Source organism: Primulina eburnea, chromosome 11 (assembly GCF_022965805.1).
Source record: "Primulina eburnea isolate SZY01 chromosome 11, ASM2296580v1, whole genome shotgun sequence".
Lineage (NCBI taxonomy): Eukaryota > Viridiplantae > Streptophyta > Magnoliopsida > Lamiales > Gesneriaceae > Primulina > Primulina eburnea.
The window spans coordinates 5,047,356-5,065,919 of NC_133111.1; the positions used below are offsets into that span (position 1 = coordinate 5,047,356).

At 37.8% G+C, this 18,564-nt stretch overlaps 1 protein-coding gene across 3 annotated transcripts in view; it reads left to right on the plus strand.

Moving 5' to 3' along the window:
* LOC140804834 (probable serine/threonine-protein kinase SIS8) overlaps nt 1-18,564 on the plus strand; it is a 42,712-nt gene that overhangs the window by 21,352 nt on the left and 2,796 nt on the right. Inside the window, exons 4-11 of one of the 3 annotated variants that reach the window (XM_073160984.1) lie at nt 5,336-5,527; nt 5,665-5,682; nt 5,850-6,079; nt 6,379-6,468; nt 14,912-15,001; nt 15,621-15,707; nt 17,369-17,486; nt 17,859-18,159. In XM_073160984.1, the coding sequence (XP_073017085.1) occupies nt 5,336-5,527; nt 5,665-5,682; nt 5,850-6,079; nt 6,379-6,468; nt 14,912-15,001; nt 15,621-15,707; nt 17,369-17,486; nt 17,859-18,159 (1,126 nt within the window). Of the gene's footprint in view, nt 1-963; nt 1,083-5,335; nt 5,528-5,664; nt 5,683-5,822; nt 6,080-6,378; nt 6,469-14,911; nt 15,002-15,620; nt 15,708-17,368; nt 17,487-17,858; nt 18,160-18,564 lie in introns of those variants that run through there. The other 2 variants (XM_073160985.1, XM_073160983.1) reach the window with 2 other exon arrangements.

Genomic DNA, 18,564 nt, shown 5'->3' on the forward strand with positions numbered 1-18,564 from the left:
TAAATTAAATAAGCAAAAGTTTCTCCAATGGTCGCAATCTATGATGATGTGCATATGTGGAGGAGGAAAAGATGAACTCTTATCGGAGGCATCATCACGACCGGAATCCGATGACCCAAATTCAAAGCATGGAAGTCATAGAACAACTTGGTTATGTCATGGCTAATTAACTCCATGAACTACGAGATAGGGGAAAATTTCCTTCTTTAACGTTCTGCGAAGGAAATATGTGAGACGGCGCGAGATACTTACTCGTCCAGAGACCTTCTTCACAATCTATAACGGGGCGATTCTATGGTCACTGTCTATTTCACTACATTTACCCGTCACTGGCAACAACTGGGTTTATTCAAAATTCATGCCTTGAATTCTCCCACTTCTGAGCATTTTTTTTTATAAGAAACATAATAATATTATTAATATATGATTGTTTACATTACAAGAAGTGGACTAGGGGTCCACTGCCACGAAATAGAAATTCATTCATTTAACAATACACATAAGACCACTTCTGAGCAGTTATACCAATCCATTGTTGAACAGAAACATGTGTTGGAATTCAGAATTGGGCGTCAACAGTAATCTCGACGAAGTAAGGGGGATGATTCTTGCAACTATGCAGTTACCCAGCCTTCGGGCAGCCTTTTATGATGTTCGTTCGGAAAAAAGCCGTAGGAAAGTGATGTTGGGTCCTTCCCTCGGTGCCTCAAATCCCGTTGATGGTTCCGCCCTGGCCACTCAGCGTCCTCCTTTTAAACAATCAGAAGAGGCAATGAAGCCCAGTGGTGTGCAAGGTCCACAACATTCCCAAAATTATGGGAAGCGTTGGCGAGGGCGTTTTTGGTTCGAAAAGTTCAAGACACCGAGCCATAATATCGAAACTTTCTGGAAAATTCACGACAAACCTGCTGACTGGAAACCATCTCGGGAGAAGTGTGCACATGCTGCTATGACTGATACCGCTTCATTGGATCCGCCACCATTCACAAAGGAACAACTTGATGTGCTTCATAAGTTGTTTGGTCAAACTTCATCCACCTCGATCCCCTCGATTATTGGTACAGACAGTGTTGTCATTCAAGGTAATTTTCTTTTGCTTTGCTCACTAAGAGATTTATCCACATCTTGCATAATCGAATCTGGTGCGTCGGACCATATGACTGGCAATTTCATATTTTTTGTGTCCTACAGTACGTTTTGGGGCAGTACTAAATCTGTCCGAATAGCTAATGGGTCTTGCTTGAAGGTCTTTGGTCGGGTTCTATTCAACTTTCTCCGGATATGTGTTTAAAAAATGTATTATTTGTGCCGACCTTAAGTGCAATTTATTATATGTCATTAAGCTCAACCTTGATCATCAATGTAGTGCTATATTTACTGTAGACGATTGTATTTTTCAAGAACTGGCATTGGGGAGTAAGATTGGCAATGCTGATTTTTGTGTTGAACTGTACCTCCTTAGGACGAAGGACTTCTCGAGAAATCAGGCCAATAGTATTAATCGTCATTTATCGTTGAATTTTGTTTTTGTTTTTCAGTTAAATAAAGATAGTGATATTCTGTTATGACACTATCGGTTAAGGCATCCAAACTTTTTGTACCTCGAAAAATTATTTCCGTTTTAGTCATTAATAAAAACTTACATATCTCTCATTGTGATATTTGTCAAATCTCAAAGCACACACGAAATACCTTCATCCCACAACCATATAAACCATCCAAACCTTTTTCCCTCGTTCACGGTGACATTTCGGGACCTTCCAATGTCAAAAATATCATTGTTACCCATTGGTATCTCTTGTTTATGAATGGGCATACTCACATTTCTTGGGTATATGTAATGAAGGACTAATATGAAACAACACAACTTTTTAAAAAATTCACACCATGTTCCAAACACAATTTTCTGTAGAAATTCAAGTCCTTAGGACTTATAGAGCTCGTGAGTATTTAATTTTGCGCTAGGAGAGTACCTGGTCACCCATGGGATTGTTCACCATAGTTCATTTGTTGACACTCCTCAACAGAATGGGGTCTCTTAATGTAAGAACCGCCACTTGCTTGAAGTTGCCAGATCCTTACTATTTACCATCAACGTCCCTTGTTATTTCTGGGGTGTTGCAATTCCTACTGCAACATACCTCATTAATAGAATGTCATCTCGAGTGTTGCGGTACACAACCCCTATTCAATCATTTCTTGACTTTTATCCTGACACACATCTACTTCCCAGCATCTCTTAAGAGTTTTTGGGTGCTCCACCTTTGTCCACATTCACTCCCAAAACCATGGCAAACTTGAACCTAGGGAGGTTTAATGCATTTTCCTTGGTTATGCTTTAAATCGGAAGGGATGCAAGTGTTATTCTCCTGTGACAGAGATTTTAAACATCCATGGATGTTTCCTTCTTCGAGAATGAGCCTTTTTACCCCAATTCCTCTCTTCAGAGGGATAGCTGTAGAGTTGAACCTCAAAATTGGGAAACCAACGATCCCACTATTACCTTTTGTGAACCAACTGAAACCCCAGTCATCGTGACATTTCTGGTAAACCTGAGCGCAACAACACATCTGATCCAATCTCAAATAATGATACCACAAATAATGATCTCACCTATACCAATGTGACACTTCAGGTTTATTATCTTAGGAAACCGCTTCAACCAAGGGGTCGATAGGATCTTGTACAAAAACAGCAAGCCAAAAACACTTGTCCACTGCCAGTTCCCGGTAGACCCATAAAGGTACTACTGGACTTGACAATGACTCTCATGTATTTGAACACAATGATCCAGATGATAGACCTATTGAACTAAGAAAATGAGATATAACTTGTATAAAACATCCGATATGTAACTATGTCTCCTTTGAACAATTATCACCTGCATATCAAGTTTTTGTATGCTGGATAGATCAAGTTCATCCATCTTCCATCGAAGAAGCCCACCAAGACCCAAATTGGAAAGTTGCCACTCATGATGAAATACAAGCATTTCAAAAGAATAACACTTTCGAGATAACTGAGCTTTCACAAGGGAAGAGGATGGTTGGATGCAAATGGATATTCACAATTAAGCATAAAGCAGATATTGAACATTTCAAAGCATGACTGATCGCAAAAATATATACACAGTCTAATGGGATTGACTACTGAGAGACTTTTTCCCATGTTGCTAGACTCAACACCATCCGAGTACTTTTGTCAGTAGCAGCAAACTTAGATTGGTCGTTGTATCAACTTGATGTGAATAATGCATTTTTGAATGGAGATCTTGAGGAGGAAGCCTATATAGATATCCCTCAAGGATTTGAATCAGAAAAAAGATCAACAAAGTGTGTAAGCTATGAAAGTCGCTATATGGTCTCAAACAATTTCCTCGAGCTTGGTTTTACAAGTTCACCTCTGTTCTAAAAAGAGACGGATACACCCAATGTCAATCTGACCACACCATGTTCGTTAAACATTCAGAAGGAGGTAAACTTATTGTGATCATTGTTTATGTTGATGATATTGTCCTTACATGAAACAATGAGGAATGGCTCGCATCAAAATTTTGGTGAGATGAAGGACCTGTGACATTTAAAGTATTTTCTGGGAATAGAAGTAGCCAGATCAGCCTTTGGATATCAATCTCTCAAAGAAAGTGTGTATTAGACCCTTGAAGGTAACAGGTATGCTGGGGTGCTGACCGGTAGAGACTCTAGTGGATCCAAACCTCAAATTAGGGATGAGAAAGGATTGTCCTCAAGTTTACAAGGGAAGACATCGATGATTGGTTGGCAAACTAATCTATTTGCACACACGACTAGGGGTGTAAACGAACCGAACACGTTCACGAACTTTTCGAAACGGTTCGAATAATATTTGGTTCGAATTCGAAATTATCGAATTCGAGCCGAACTCGAACATGTTCGAATATTTTTTGAATCGAATTCGAGCTAAAATTATATTGTTCGATTGATCGCGAACCTTAGCATTATATTTAAAAAATAAATAAAATATTATTAAGTACATATATATATATATATAATATTATATATATATATATATATTATTTGAAAAGTTCGAATCGAATTCAAACTCGAGCCTCAGTTCGAATCGAAAATAATAAAAGTTCGAGTTTCGAATCGAGCTTCGAATATGTTTATTCGGATTCGAGCTCGAGCTCGAATACTGAAAATTTCTTAAAATTCGATTCGATTCGTTTACAGCCCTGCACACGACCATATATTGTTGTTATTGTTATGAGTCAATTTATGAATAATCCAACCGAAGAATGCATGGAAGTTGTTTATCGGGTATTAAGGTACCTAAAAGAGACTTTTGGGAAAGGGTTACTTTTCAGGAAAAAATTCAAGCAGAAATGTCAATGTATACAGTGATGTTGGTTGGGGAGGCTCCCAAAGCGGTAGACACTCTACCTCTAGTTATTGTGCCTTTATTTGGGGGAATCTAGTCATCTAGAGGAGTAAGAAACAACCAGTGGTGCCTCGCAGAGGTGCTGAACAGAATACCATGCACTAACTCATGGAATTTGTGAGGGAATGTGGCTTAAACGACTCCTCAGTGAATTAAAATTGGAGGATGATCATACTATGGATCTAACGTGCGACAATCAAGCCGCTATAAATATGGCCAAAAATCTTGTCCACCGTGATCGAACCAAACATGTTGAAGAGGACCGAAATTGTTCAAGTGAGAAACTTGAGAAGAAATTAACTGAGCTTAGCTACATTTCTTCTCGCATGTAACGTGTAGACATAGTGAAAAAAGCTTTTTTATCGGTCAATCTTTGAAGACACGAGCGTGAGGGGGTCAATCATCACATATAGCCCAGCGTGAGGGGGGATATTGAGTATTGATTATCTTATTTATCTTGCTAGTAGTTACGATAGGAATAATTTTCTTTATCTCTAGTTTTTAAGGGAGGTTTGGTAGGATAATTCTCTATACATATGCATTGTATATTCTTCATTTTTCAAGAAATAAGATTTACATCTCTTTCTCCTTTTTGCCCAATTTTTCTATTTACCACAAATATAATATTGTTTCCTATAATAAAAATTATTATTGGTTTTGACATAACGGCATACAGCCGGTCTTACATTATTAGTGGATAAGAAAAGCAGTTGCAAAATGTATCTATTGAAGACCAAAAATATGGCCTATTGTGGGTTTCTGTATAAGTTGGAATGATGGAACATGTTTAAAACTTCCTGGCCAGTTACTTTGCCCTCTGAATGGCAACTATAGATAAACAAGCTGCATAAAACAGTGTTTGAGCTATAGTTAAAACATCCACAGTTTATTTTTGGCTACCATACACAATTTACAGGTCTGCGATTTCTTCAAACGACCAAAATCAGAATCAGATCCAGTAGAAGGTGCCCTCGAAGAAGGCTCTCACTCACTGGAAAACCATGGTATCCATATGCTTGGTCAGATAAAGCACGGTTCTTGCCATTCCCGGGCAATCTTATTCAAAGTTCTGGCCGACACTATCGGGCTTGAATGTAGGCTTATGGTGGTAAATGTTATCTTTATTAAAGCTACATGTTCTGTTCGTTTTTTGACATGCAACATAGACATTTATGAGTCTATAGGAGTAGAGGTCTATTCTGAAAACATTTTCACAAACTTTGGATTTATTTTCCATGTTCTCAGGGTTTACCTCGAGAAGGAGTGATAAGCACATCTCTTTATTAAAGCTACATATTCTGTTCGTTTTTGACATGCGACATAGACATTTATGAGTCTATAGGAGTAGAGGTCTATTCTGAAAACATTTTCACAAACTTTGGATTTATTTTCCATGTTCTCAGGGTTTACCTCGAGAAGGAGTGATGGAGCGAACCGATTCCTATAAGCACATCTCTGTCATTGTTATTTCAGATTCAATAGAACTTTTGGTTGATCTTGTACATACTCCTGGCAAGCTGATTCCATTTTCAGCAAAGGCGGTGTTTCTTTCTCATCTATCTGCTGGAGAGAGTGATTCTGCAGAGAACGACTCATATGATTCACCTATTGAACCAAATAGTCCTCTTTGCGGCTTTTCAGATCAAATAGAAGTTGAAGAGTAAGTATTTTATCAGATTTATATTATTTGAGTTCTGACACTACATTTTTATGTTCTGTTTCTTGCTTTTTACATAATATGCATCTTTAGCTTAATATGGTTTCTTTTGTCCAATACAAGAAAAAAATGTGTTGATATTTGCTATTCCTGATTTCGATTTAATATGGAAAATTTGTTTTTGTTTATGAGATAATCCATGAAATTTGTGTGCTTACTTCTGATGGAGACGAAATGTGTTTTGCATGAAAAGAATCTGTTATTATGTCTTCATTCAACTTATTAAAACTTATTCTTACCAGAAAATCACATAGTGAGCCAAATGTGGCAAATTCATTTTGGCGGTGCTACAGGAAGAAAGTCATGGCTGGGCAAAGAACAGCTAATTCGAGGTTTAATAAAGCTTCTAAATCAACTCTCTTTCTTTATCTTATTGTTCCAAATGCATGTTCATTTGTGTAAAGATGCTAAAAAGTAACTATTTACGTTAGGATTAGATTTAAAATTATTATAATTTTTTATATTATTTTATCATATTAAATTCTGAAAATTTTCTTTCGATATTAACTCCCATGATATTTTATCACATACGGTAAAGAAGGATGATCGTATGATTGATTATTGTTTTAGCTCTCATGGCCGGTGATAATTGTATATGCATATAGCCATCATATGCTAGAACCCCATAAATTTTATGTTGTGTTCTCTACATTCACTAGCTTCCTACCATTTTAAAATTTAATATTCTATGAGAATAGAAAACTGATATAGGGATTTGTTGTTTATCTACTGCCATCATGAACTGTAATTGAAAGCGCATTTCATTTTGGCAGCAGAGAAACAAAAGATTGCTAGAGAAAAGTAACTACGCTTCTGTCCATCTACTCTAGTTGTCTGGTTGTAGGGGTCGGGAATAATGAGAATAATTTGAATTGGCTCCTCACGAGCCTGTTGAGCGAGTTGGCTCAACTTAAAGCTCAATGGATCGTAATATTTTTGAACCAAAGCTCGAGATTAACTCTAGTCTCATGCGCTTAAAATAAATTTTAATGTTGTTTTTTATATATTTTAAATATAAAATCAATATTTTAATGGACCAAATTAAGTGTCTGAGTTCGCGAATTTGTTCACATAAAATTGTGTCCCCAAGCTGAGTTTGCAACCTAAAGTTCAAGCTTACTGTAAAATTGAGTTCAAGCTTGAGCTTGTATTTCACATGCTTTTTGTAAGCAGACTCATTTACGCCCCCACCTGGCTATAACAGACATAGCCTGGAGGTTGCACTGGACGTAATTTTACTTTGTCTACCTGTCCAATCCCTGTTTTCTTTCCCCCTGTAGATACATTATAAAGAATGTTTGTCCATTTTTGACTTAGAGGTGTTAGAAATCCAAGGTGTTATGAAGAAATCATGTTTAATATTATCAAAATTATGATAATTTTTTATAGTTTTGTTGTAATTTGATTAGGAAAGGCTTCTTACCATATTTTCCCTCAAGAGGTTGTTGTAGCTGTGTGAATAGGTAACAGATGTATGTTAAACAAGAAGAGATTAACACAAGACTGTTCGAAAAAGGAAGAAGAGAGAGAATATTTTGAAAATGCTCTCCCCCCCCCAAACCACTGTTCGTCAGAAACTCTTCACCGTTCATTCACCGAGTTCCAATATCTCTGAGCCTCATCGATCGTCTTCATCCTCTGTCTCCGGCGATGACCAACGGCCGGCGACAACAACCATAAACTCCCGGAAAAAAAAAAAACCTCTTGTATGTCGTCTTTTTTCCAATGTACTTCTGAACCTTCTTCATTTCTCTTCCCGATATCCCTTGTTTCGTTTTTACCGTCCCTTTAGCATTTCTCTTTTCTCCCGACCTTTAACCTAGCCACTTGCTACATATACCCTCCTCTTTCGCTCCGATATGTTTCCAACCATGTTCAGAAATTATTTCAAATCTTGTTGCGAGACCAAAATTGAACAAAAACTGTTTTTATTAAGTATGGGCAGGAGGGGTAATTCGGTTTTAATGACTGAGAGAACAAGGAATGCAAGCTATGCATTGGAACTGGATTTCGAAAGTCTGCATTGGATTAAGGCGAAATTGTGGGATTACATTAACAAACCACAATCATGCCCTAAATTTAATAGATTCAGAGGTAGGGAAGTAGTGGTTTCTATGCAGAAATATGCAAATGCTCGAGGAAACTATTTGGAAATATCAAAGATAGGAGGGAAAGGAAAGACTCAGCGCATTATAATTCCAAGTGGAAGATTGAATGGCGGTTGGAGATGGATGGCTACGCTTTTGTCCAAAATCACGACAAACAGAAGGGACAACAGTTCGAGACGTGTAGATTTAAAGTTACCCGTAGATTAATCACAGCAGCGTGGGAATTTAAGGCTGAATGCTAATGACTTGGGTTCTTCAGATGCTGTAAATCTGGAACCATTGCCAGAGTGTAGATCTAAGGACTGGAGCAAAGCCATCATCATTACAAAGGATTGTGTTAACATATCGTGGGAGATGGTAAGTAAGACACTAGGGAAAGCAGTCCATAGAAGTATTGAAGTGTTTCCATTCCAAGCCAATAAAGCAGTGTGGTGGCCGCACAATGAAGAGGATGCATCTTTTTATTTAAAACTGAAGAAGTGCTTTTTCGAAAATAAAGTGACATTGTCCTTTGAAAAGTGGAGTCAAAATAGCAATTGTGAAGAAGATGTATTCGAATGTTGCGAAAGCTGGGTGCGATTAATGGGCATACCTTGAGACCTATGGTCCACAGACCTTTTCAGAAACATCGGTGGTGGTTTGTTGGGTATTAGTCAAGATACTTTGATGCTAAAAGACTTGTCAGCAGCAAAGACTAAGGTTGTAGGCATCGAAGGAGGGTTCATTAAAAGAAACATAAGGATCCAAACAAAAATAGGACCTTTGATCATTCACATTCTGGTGGATTCAGTCAACAAATCGGCGTATAAAAAGCATGAAAAAAGATCTTATGCACAAGTGTTGGTCAACGGTGCTAGAGTTGTGGAAGGATGGGGTAGAGTGCAAGGATGCAAGGGAAACACATTACATGTAGAATCCATTGAGGATAGACACTCAAGACAATTGGAGGGCACCAAAACTCATCGAGCAGCATCTCAAGAAGGAACTACATCAGATTCCCAGAATCGTCACTCGGAGAACAGGTGCATGGGTAAAGAACTTGCTGAAAATAAAGTACTGGATAGGACTGATAACCCAGAAGGTAGGAGCTGCGTATCAGAACCATGTTTTCGAGGAAAGCAAATCAAGATTCTCAAAAGATTAAAGCCGAAGGAAGAGAATGATTTCAAGAAGGGGATTATTGATTCTAACTGCTCTACAGACAAAGGAAAGGCTGTTACTAAAGGGTCAGAGGAGGAGTACTTCCCCAAAGCAAGGAAGTTTGACAAAGTGTACTGTAGGAAACATATCAAGTCAGACAAAAAAACATTCCAATTCCAGAAGGGAGAAGCTTCAAAGATTTTTATTGGCAAGGCAGACAAAGACTTAATATATGGGGAGGATGGAAAGTGGGAGGATGAACTAAATCAAGGAACGCAAGATGATATGTCAGAAGAAGGAGGAGAATTCAGTGATGCGGATAGTCATATTTCAGATCACTCCGACAAGACAACAACTCAATCCCTCATTTTCGAAGACCTGGGCGAATTTTTTGATGAATCTCCTAGTAAGGTATGCAATCTACCCAATATTTCTCATTCTAATCAGTCTTCTTTCAATCAACTTCCCAATTCAGAACCGGTGGTCGGGTTGGGGGAGGGGTAGAGAGTATGGGTGGGGGGAAAATTATATTATCGAGTCAAAAGTTGGGTACTACGGGAAATAACTTCGGGGGGTCTGGAGATGTTTGGATTGAAGTAGAGAAGGGTGTGAGCCAAGGGAGACAGGCAGGTAATGTACAAGTTCACAATGAGTGTTTGAAATTGATGGGAATACAGAAGGTAGATTTATTTGAGTCACAGGAGCAAGGTAGGAGATTGGAAGATATTTGAAGTCAGGAGGAGCGAGAATGATGGGGATGCAGAAGTGAATTAATGAAAATTCTATCATGGAATATTAGGGGAAGTGGTTCAGCAACTCGTCGAGGATTGATTCGAGCCATTCTTGCCAAAGAAAAACCAGACTTAATAGTTATGCAGGAAATTAAAAGAGAGGTGGTGGATAGGAGATTTATTGCAAGTGTTTGGAAATCGAGGTTCGTCGAGTGGATTAATCTGCCGGCTGTGGGAAGGTCAGGGGGTATTCTAATTATGTGGGATCCAAGATTAATTTCTGTCAAGGATAATTTAATTGGGGAATTCTCGGTCTCAGTTCATATTCAAAAGGACGAAAACATTGATTGGTGGTTCACTGCCGTCTATGGGCCGTGTCAACCAAGACTAAGATCGGATTTTTGGGATGAAATTGCAGGATTGAGGTAATATGTGGAGATAGATGGTGTTTGGGAGGAGACTTCAATGTGGTAAGATCATTGCGAGAGAAACTTAAAAGCAGCTCACAAACATCGAGCATGCGCTGTTTTGATACTTTGATTCAGGAACTTGAGCTCTGTGATCCATCTTTGTTGAATGGTAAATTCACGTGGTCAAACCTAAGGAGAATACCCATTTGTTGCAGATTAGATCGATTTTTGTTTACAGTGGGATGGACTCAATTATACCCGATTTACAGACAAACAATCCTGCCAAGAATTACATCCGACCACTTCCCTCTTGTGCTTGATTTGACGATTAATAAGTGGGGACCAACACCTTTTCGGTTTGAGAATGTGTGGCTAAGAGATAAAAATTTCAAAAACATGACGAAAAGGTGGTGGGATGATAACAATTCACAAGGGTGGGAGGGATATAGATTCATGATGAAACTCAAGGCAGTTAAGGGTGAGATTAAAAAATGGAATGAGGAGGAGTTCGGTAGGGTGGATATGAAATCTGCAGAATTGTTGAATACCATCAGCAGAATTGATACTTTGGAGGCAGAGGGGAGGGGTACAGAAGATTTAGCAGATGAGAGAAAAGAGGCAATAAGAGTGCTAGAGGAATTATCAAATCGATCGAACCAAATTCATTACCAAAAAAGCAAGCTAAAATGGCTCAAAGAAGGGGATCAAAACACGAGATTTTTCCACTCACTACTAAACCTACGCAAGAGTAAGTCCACCATTGATAGATTGGAAATGACTGACGGAAGCATTACAACTTGTGGGGACGAAATTGTTTCAGAAATCTTAGAATTCTTTAAGGGTTTGTATGGCGTGCCGAATGCGGGTGGTTGGGGTATTGAAGGAGTGGATTGGTACCCAATTGAAGAGGAGATGAGTAGACAGCTAGAGATTAACTTCACGGAGCAAGAGATAAAGAAGGCAGTATTCATGTGCGATGGAGGGAAGAGTCCGGGGGCTGATGGTTTTACAATGGCTTTTTTCCAAGAATGCTGGGAGATAGTCAAACTAGATCTTGTGGAGGTTTTTAAAGAATTCTTTCAGAGCGGAATTATAAACGGGGCAACTAATGAGACATACATTTGCTTGATTAGAAAGAAAATTGATTCGTACAAAGTAAGGGATTTCAGACCGATCAGTCTTGTAACAAGTTTGTACAAAATAATCGCAAAGGTACTAACAGAGAGATTGAAAAATGTGATAGCGAAAACGGTCTCAAAATCACAAAATGCATTCGTGGCAGGAAGACAGATTCTGGACTGTAGTCTAATTGCAAATGAGCTTATTGAAGAAGGGAGGAGAAGGAAAAAGAAGGGTTGGGTGATGAAGGTAGACTTCGAGAAAGCTTATGACAGTGTGAGTTGGGAGTTCTTGGACTTTGTTTTGAAGAAAAAGGGCTTCAGAAAGAGATGGCGATCATGGATGCGAGGTTGTGTGTCCAATGTTTCATATTCTGTGATGGTTAATGGGAGGTCCAGGGGAAAAATTAAGGCCTTCAAAGGTCTTCGCCAAGGAGACCCATTATCTTCTTTCCTGTTCGTGTTGGTGGTAGATGTATTGGGAAGGTTGATAGACAAGGCAAAGGATATGGAACTCATAAAAGGGATAGAGGTAGGAAGAGACATGATCTCGATATCCCATATTCAATTTGCGGACGACACACTTCTCTTTGGTAAGGAAGAGGAAGACTTAATATTCTTGGTACAAATTGTGACTTCATTTTGTGATATGTCAGGATTAAGAATTAATTGGGAGAAGAGTGCATTGCTGGGAATTAACCGGGACCAAGCAGCGGTAGAAAGATTAGCTACACAATTGGGCTGTGGTACAGAAAGTTGGCCGATTCAATATTTGGGAGTACCGTTGGGTGGCAACCCGCTAAAGGCTTCGTTTTGGGGGAACGTAGTAGCTAAAATGTCGAAGAAACTGGCTAATTGGAAGAAAGCATTCCTGTCTAGAGGTGGAAGACTTACATTGATTTTGTCGGTGTTGAATTCTATCCCGACGTATTATTTGTCTCTATTCCGGGTCCCCAAGAGTATAGCGAATTCGATGGATAAGATCTCAAGAGATTTCTTATGGGATGGGGCGGATGATGACAGACATATTCATTTGGTAGCTTGGTAACAAGTTTGTAAGCCGAAGGAAAAAGGTGGTTTGGGAATTGGGAACATTCAAAACAGAAATAAAGCCTTGTTAGGGAAGTGGTGGTGGAGATTTTTCCAAGAGGAAGGCACTTTATGGAAGAAAATTATCGTTAGTAAGTACGGGGTACAAGAGGATGGGTGGGCTGCGGGGTTGGCAAGAAGCGTAACGTTTAGATGCCCATGGAAGTTCATTTCCCATATGTACCCTATCTTTAAAGATCGTGTCTCTATTCAAGTAAGAGGAGGGAATAGGGTTAGATTTTGGGAGGATAGGTGGAGGGGGGAATTTCCTTTCAAAGTCCAATTCCCAGCTTTGTTTCAGCTTTCAACCCTTCACAATGTGCCTATTTCTTTCTTTGTTCATTTTGATTCGGAGTCACGTTCTCAGTCTTGGGATTTAAACTTTCGTCGGGAAGTGAGAGATGGGGAACTTCAGCAGTTGTCTGAGTTGTTAGGAGTCCTAGATTTGGTTACGTTAGTAGAGGGGGTAGATGATTCTATTCACTGGTGTGGGGATCCCTCGGGTATTTTCTCTGTCAGTTCATTCTATGAGTCTCTTTTACCGAATAATTCTCAACCACCTTCTCTAACCTTCCATGCTATTTGGAAAGTTCCTGTCCCCACCAAGATCCAAGTTTTTTCCTAGATTTGTACTCTGGGTAAGCTACCTACCTCGGAGATGATTCAAAAAAGATGCCTGGGAAATGCCTTGTCTCCAAACTGGTGCGTGTTGTGCAGAAATGCGATCGAGACTCAGGATCATATGCTCATACATTGCCCTTTTTCAATATCATTATGGGAGAGAGCATTGCAAGAACTTCGGCTAGTTTGGGTTATACCTAAATCGGCCCTCGATTTATATGCCTTGGATTTGGGTTGCCTAACAGGTAGCAGAGGAAGAACATTTTGGCAGGTTGTTGTCCATTGCATCTGTTGGACAATTTGGTTGGAAAGAAACAGACGGATTTTTGAAGACAGAGAAAAAAATGCGGACTTCACCTGGGATACGATCAAAACTACCATCGCAATGTGGATCGGAAATCACAAAGATTTTGATAACATCGCAGTTTTAGATTTGATTCGACAGTGGGATTTTGTGTATCACTAGCTCTTTCAAGAATCATGTACTTTCAAATAGGGTGACATAACTTAATTAGTGGACTCCTAGTCCACTTATGTAACCCGCAATGTAAACATTTTATCAATAATAAAATTTGGTCTCTTATAAAAAAAAAAAGATTAACACAAGATTTTTGGGCTTTTGAGTATTTATATCCTGGATGTTGGCATTTCTGACCAACCTCATAGATCCTGTTTCTCTCCCTCCTATCTATCTATTATTTTTAAATTATAACAGGCATTAGTTTCAGGAACATGACTGTGGAATCATATCAGGGACCAGTTAGCTTATCCTTTTTTATTTGCCTAGATATCCTTGTTTGGCTGAGTTGCATGGTTTGAAAGCTATCTGATTTTATCATAACAGATACAACGCTGAAGTTTCTATATTCAGTGAAAATGTTATATAGATCTCTGGGACGTCTATGAACTGTTGACATCTGTGACCTAACTGAACCTTGATGATAAGGGTGCAAAATTTCAAGTGGGAGACCCATGAGCAAAAATTTCATGTTAATTTGATCAGATTAATATTATAAAAAGGACATTAGATGCAGATCTTTGGCATCCTTATTTTGTTTTAAATCACTTGAATCAGATGTTAATAATTTGATGGTGATTAGTAAATTATTATTTATCAAATTAGATGAAGTTACATAAAAACAACTCGGGCATGAAGTTTTGTAAATTCTTATGCAAGAATGAATATTGGAACACCTCCAACACAACCCATCTGAGTATTAACGTTACTTAATAATAGAGTAGATTTAATTACATTCAAGTGATTTGAGGTATCATCCTCTTTTTTCTTAGGTTTAGGACAAAACTTAATAATGTATTTATTCATGCATTTCTGCTACCATATTTGGGGAGCAAGATCCATTTTCTCTTTCTATTTAAATGAAGTAATTATTTTACTGCATTACTTTCTTCTGTTGTATCTCTTGTTTCTTGTTAGGTTTTCTCTTATGAAGGTGTTAGTTCTTGCCAGAAATGTAGAACTGCTTTTTAATTATGTATTTTACATATTTCTAATTTTTCGGTTTCTCTTGTGTGTTTACAAATTTCCATCGTTTTTTAGTCCGGAACATCCTTTCTTCCGTGGACATGGGAGATCTATGCTTGGTGGTCGCAGCCATCATTTTGAAGAGTACGACATTAATGCATCAAGGTGTAAGGATCATATATGATTTCTTTGCAAGTTCATATTATCGTAATGTGAAAGCTACCTTGTGACCTGTGCTTTCCTTCATATTATCGTAATGTGAAAGCCAACTCATGACCTGTGCTCTCCTTTGATTTTTTTCATTTGGTGATGCTTACATTATTCATGTCGTTTGCTCTTATGTACATTTATAAAAAGACATTTGTCTGGATATTTTTAAAATCAAACTTGTTCGATCTTTATGACCCGGAAAATACCTTATTCTTGTAAAGGCAAAGAATAATTTGGCATCAGTATTTCAAAAACATGTCTGGTTCATTATTTAACAATTTCTCTTAGGAATTTATCCATAAAATTTCTGTAACAGTTTTTTCAGGTTCCTAAAATTTAATAAGATACAGTATTTAATATGGACTTGTACAGTTACGAAATAAACATGTCTGTGAATTAAATTTTACATTTCATTATTTCCAGCTTTTGCAGACAACAATAAATGGTGCTTGGTTACCCACTTACTGTTTCTTCATTTTGTCCTCAGTTTTTATGTTTTTCTTTTATCTAATGGGGTAAAAAGGACATTTTGTTTTATTCTTTTATACCTATCAAATTATATACCAAATTTCAGGTCTGCTGGTGCATCCCCGATAGAAGCCCGCAGGAGAAGACGACGCTGTATTAGCATGATTCCTGAGATTGGTGATGATATTGTGAGGTTGTTCACCCTTAAGTATTGCCGCATTGGTATTTTTTATATGAGTTATCAGTCTAGAGGTAGTGGTAGAAATTTTGGTTGTTTGCTCTTTCATTACTTTCGGACATTGGTATCGCATGCTTCCGACAATGTTGGAATAGATAAAGATTTTCTGCTGTGATCATGTCTGCTGTGATCATGATTTTCAACGCAAACATAAAGAGGGTAGTGCAATTTTAAGAACCGGCTTTTATTGAACTGAACTCAACATTTGGACATGAAAATGATATAACTTCCCTGGAATTTTGTGTTCAAAAACATAAATCGAAATCACATATGAAAATCCTTTAGAAGGAGAAGATTGGCTTTAAATGAGAGTATTCTTCCCTTACCCCTAGCACAAGCTAGAACCAATTACCCTACCTAAAAGCTAGAACCTGTCACGTAGCTAGAACCAATACGCCAACCTAAAAGCCAGAACCTGTCACGTCTATCGCTGATGGATTTCTTTAAGCTCCCTAGTGGGCGATCCTGAAATACACTTTGTGTGCCTATCAAGGTCTTTAGCCTTCAGCCTTATTCCCTTTTCTTCTCCAAGCTAACCGTGTCTGTAATGATATCTCTGTTTCTCCACTTGTTTTCAAATGGAGGACTGCTGAACTAGACATGCATTAAATGTTGCATCAAAATAGGTCTATCTGATGCACTATATTAAAAACGTGTGGTCACAATGGCTGGCGCATTATCGAAAGAAGGTGTATTGACAACAAGGTTTTGATTGGCTAATGCATTATCTGAAGACTGTATGACAGCTAGGCTAACATATTGCATCTTGCTGCTCAATTGTAGGAAACAAGACTCTTCGAATTAAACCCATAAAACTATTCAATTACATTATATGTTGTGGCATAATCTTTTTATTCTGTCTTACACGATAGACTAGATGGGATTCCAAATTTTCTGTAATTTTTTAAATCCCATAAAGCTGGTGTGCCTTGATATACTTTTGATTGTAGACATATTGACTACTTCATGAAAATTGCCTTTGAGGTTAAGATTATAATACTGCAACCATTTTATTTAGCAGCAAATATACAAGGTCTCCGATTGTTTGGTTTTAAGTTTCTGTGGACAAATTTTCCACGTGAACAATAACTGTCTGATTTGATTGCGTGGAGCATAATTCTTAACATGGCATGGCAGAATTATCTAAAATGTAAATGTCAATGTCAATTTACAGGAACTAAACCTGATTGCATATTGTATTTGTGAAGAATTGGTTGGAACTTAAAATTTTGGGGGATGTCCGGTTTTTGCTTAATAATGTAATGAAGTTGCAACTTCAGTTTGCAAACTTTTGTGGCCCTTTGTTCTTCAGGTGGGAACCTTTTCTAGGGTTTTAAAATTTTCTTATAAAGGTAAATTTCTAAGTTTTTAATAAACCGGAGTTTTTGCTGTTAAATCTCTGTGGTGAAAATCTCCTCATTTTAAATTAAGCCTTTTAGAAAGGGTCCCACTACTATGTGCATGCATGGTATTGTGATGTAACCTCTTCGGTGAACTTTGTCGTGAATTGAATTGATTGCAGAAAAAGTCTACTGTAATTTAATACATTTGGTAGTTATACCAGCTTTTTTGGTAAAGCTGCGTCATTTCACTTCTGTCCGTGAAATTAATTCTAGGGCTGTTCGAGAATTGAATAAGAATCTGATGCGGAATCGTCTTCCAGTGGAACAAGTAAATTCATCTGGTAGTTGTTCTACAAGCGAGAAAGACGATAGCTCTGATCTTCAAGAAAGTGTATGCTCTCCTCTTTGCTTTTATCTTGAAGGATTGAAGTGGAATTCTGCAAATATTATTTCTCCTTCAGTTCAGTAATTTTAAGCTATGTTTCAAACCATACATTTTATGTGTATTCTTAGATGCAAATTAACGTCTTCCTTGGTTTCTTGCTTTCTTTTCGTCCCTTTTCTTTTAGTGAGTGTGTGATTATGTTTTTATTTAAAATGAGTTCAGTACTCAAAAAAATGTTACTCATTTTCTTTGCAAGTTAAAAATTGTATACATGTTAGTTGCCTGAAGGCCTTGAACAACAGATGTCTACTTCTTGCAGGAATTCCTTATTTTTTGGTATCATTTGGTTTATTTCAAATTATAAATTTTCGTTCTCAGGTGTCAAGGTCGAGTCTAGATGATCATGATGGAATTTATGGCCAAAAACTTTTGACAGATATTTTCCGTCGGAAGCAATATAGTACCCACAAGGCAATCTCATTGCCTTCATCTCCTCATCATTTCTCCAATCAAGCTTCTACTGGGAGTGAGCCCACAGAGGTTTTTGCCAGTTCTAATATGATGTCAACATTCGATAAAGTTCTGGAATCGTCAACAATCTTGAACAAACCGTTATTGCCATTCCAAGAATGGAACATTGATTTTTCTGAAATAACCATTGGAACTCGCGTTGGAATAGGTATGCTGTGTTTGGGGTTGTTCATAATTCGCCAAGCGTAATTTTATTCGGCGTCCCCTTTTGGTTGAATGTAACTGAGCAACCATACATACAAAAGTTTGGTCAGTCTATGTCATTCCACTTGGTTTATTTTTATATCATAAGAACAGCAGATGTTTTCACACTTCTCCGATTCAGAGCGGACAGAATTGATTGAATAAGCCAATATGTCTCTTATTTTTTGTTCGAAGCGGACATAGTTACTGTACATCCATCATTTGTGTAAAACATTTGGTTTCAGGCAGTTTTGTTTATCTATTGGGTCGTTATTACATCTAATTTTATTTTTTAATGATTTTATTTGTTTTCTAATTTCAACTCATGTACAGTTAATTAATCTCACTATTTTCTGAATCATGAAGTTCG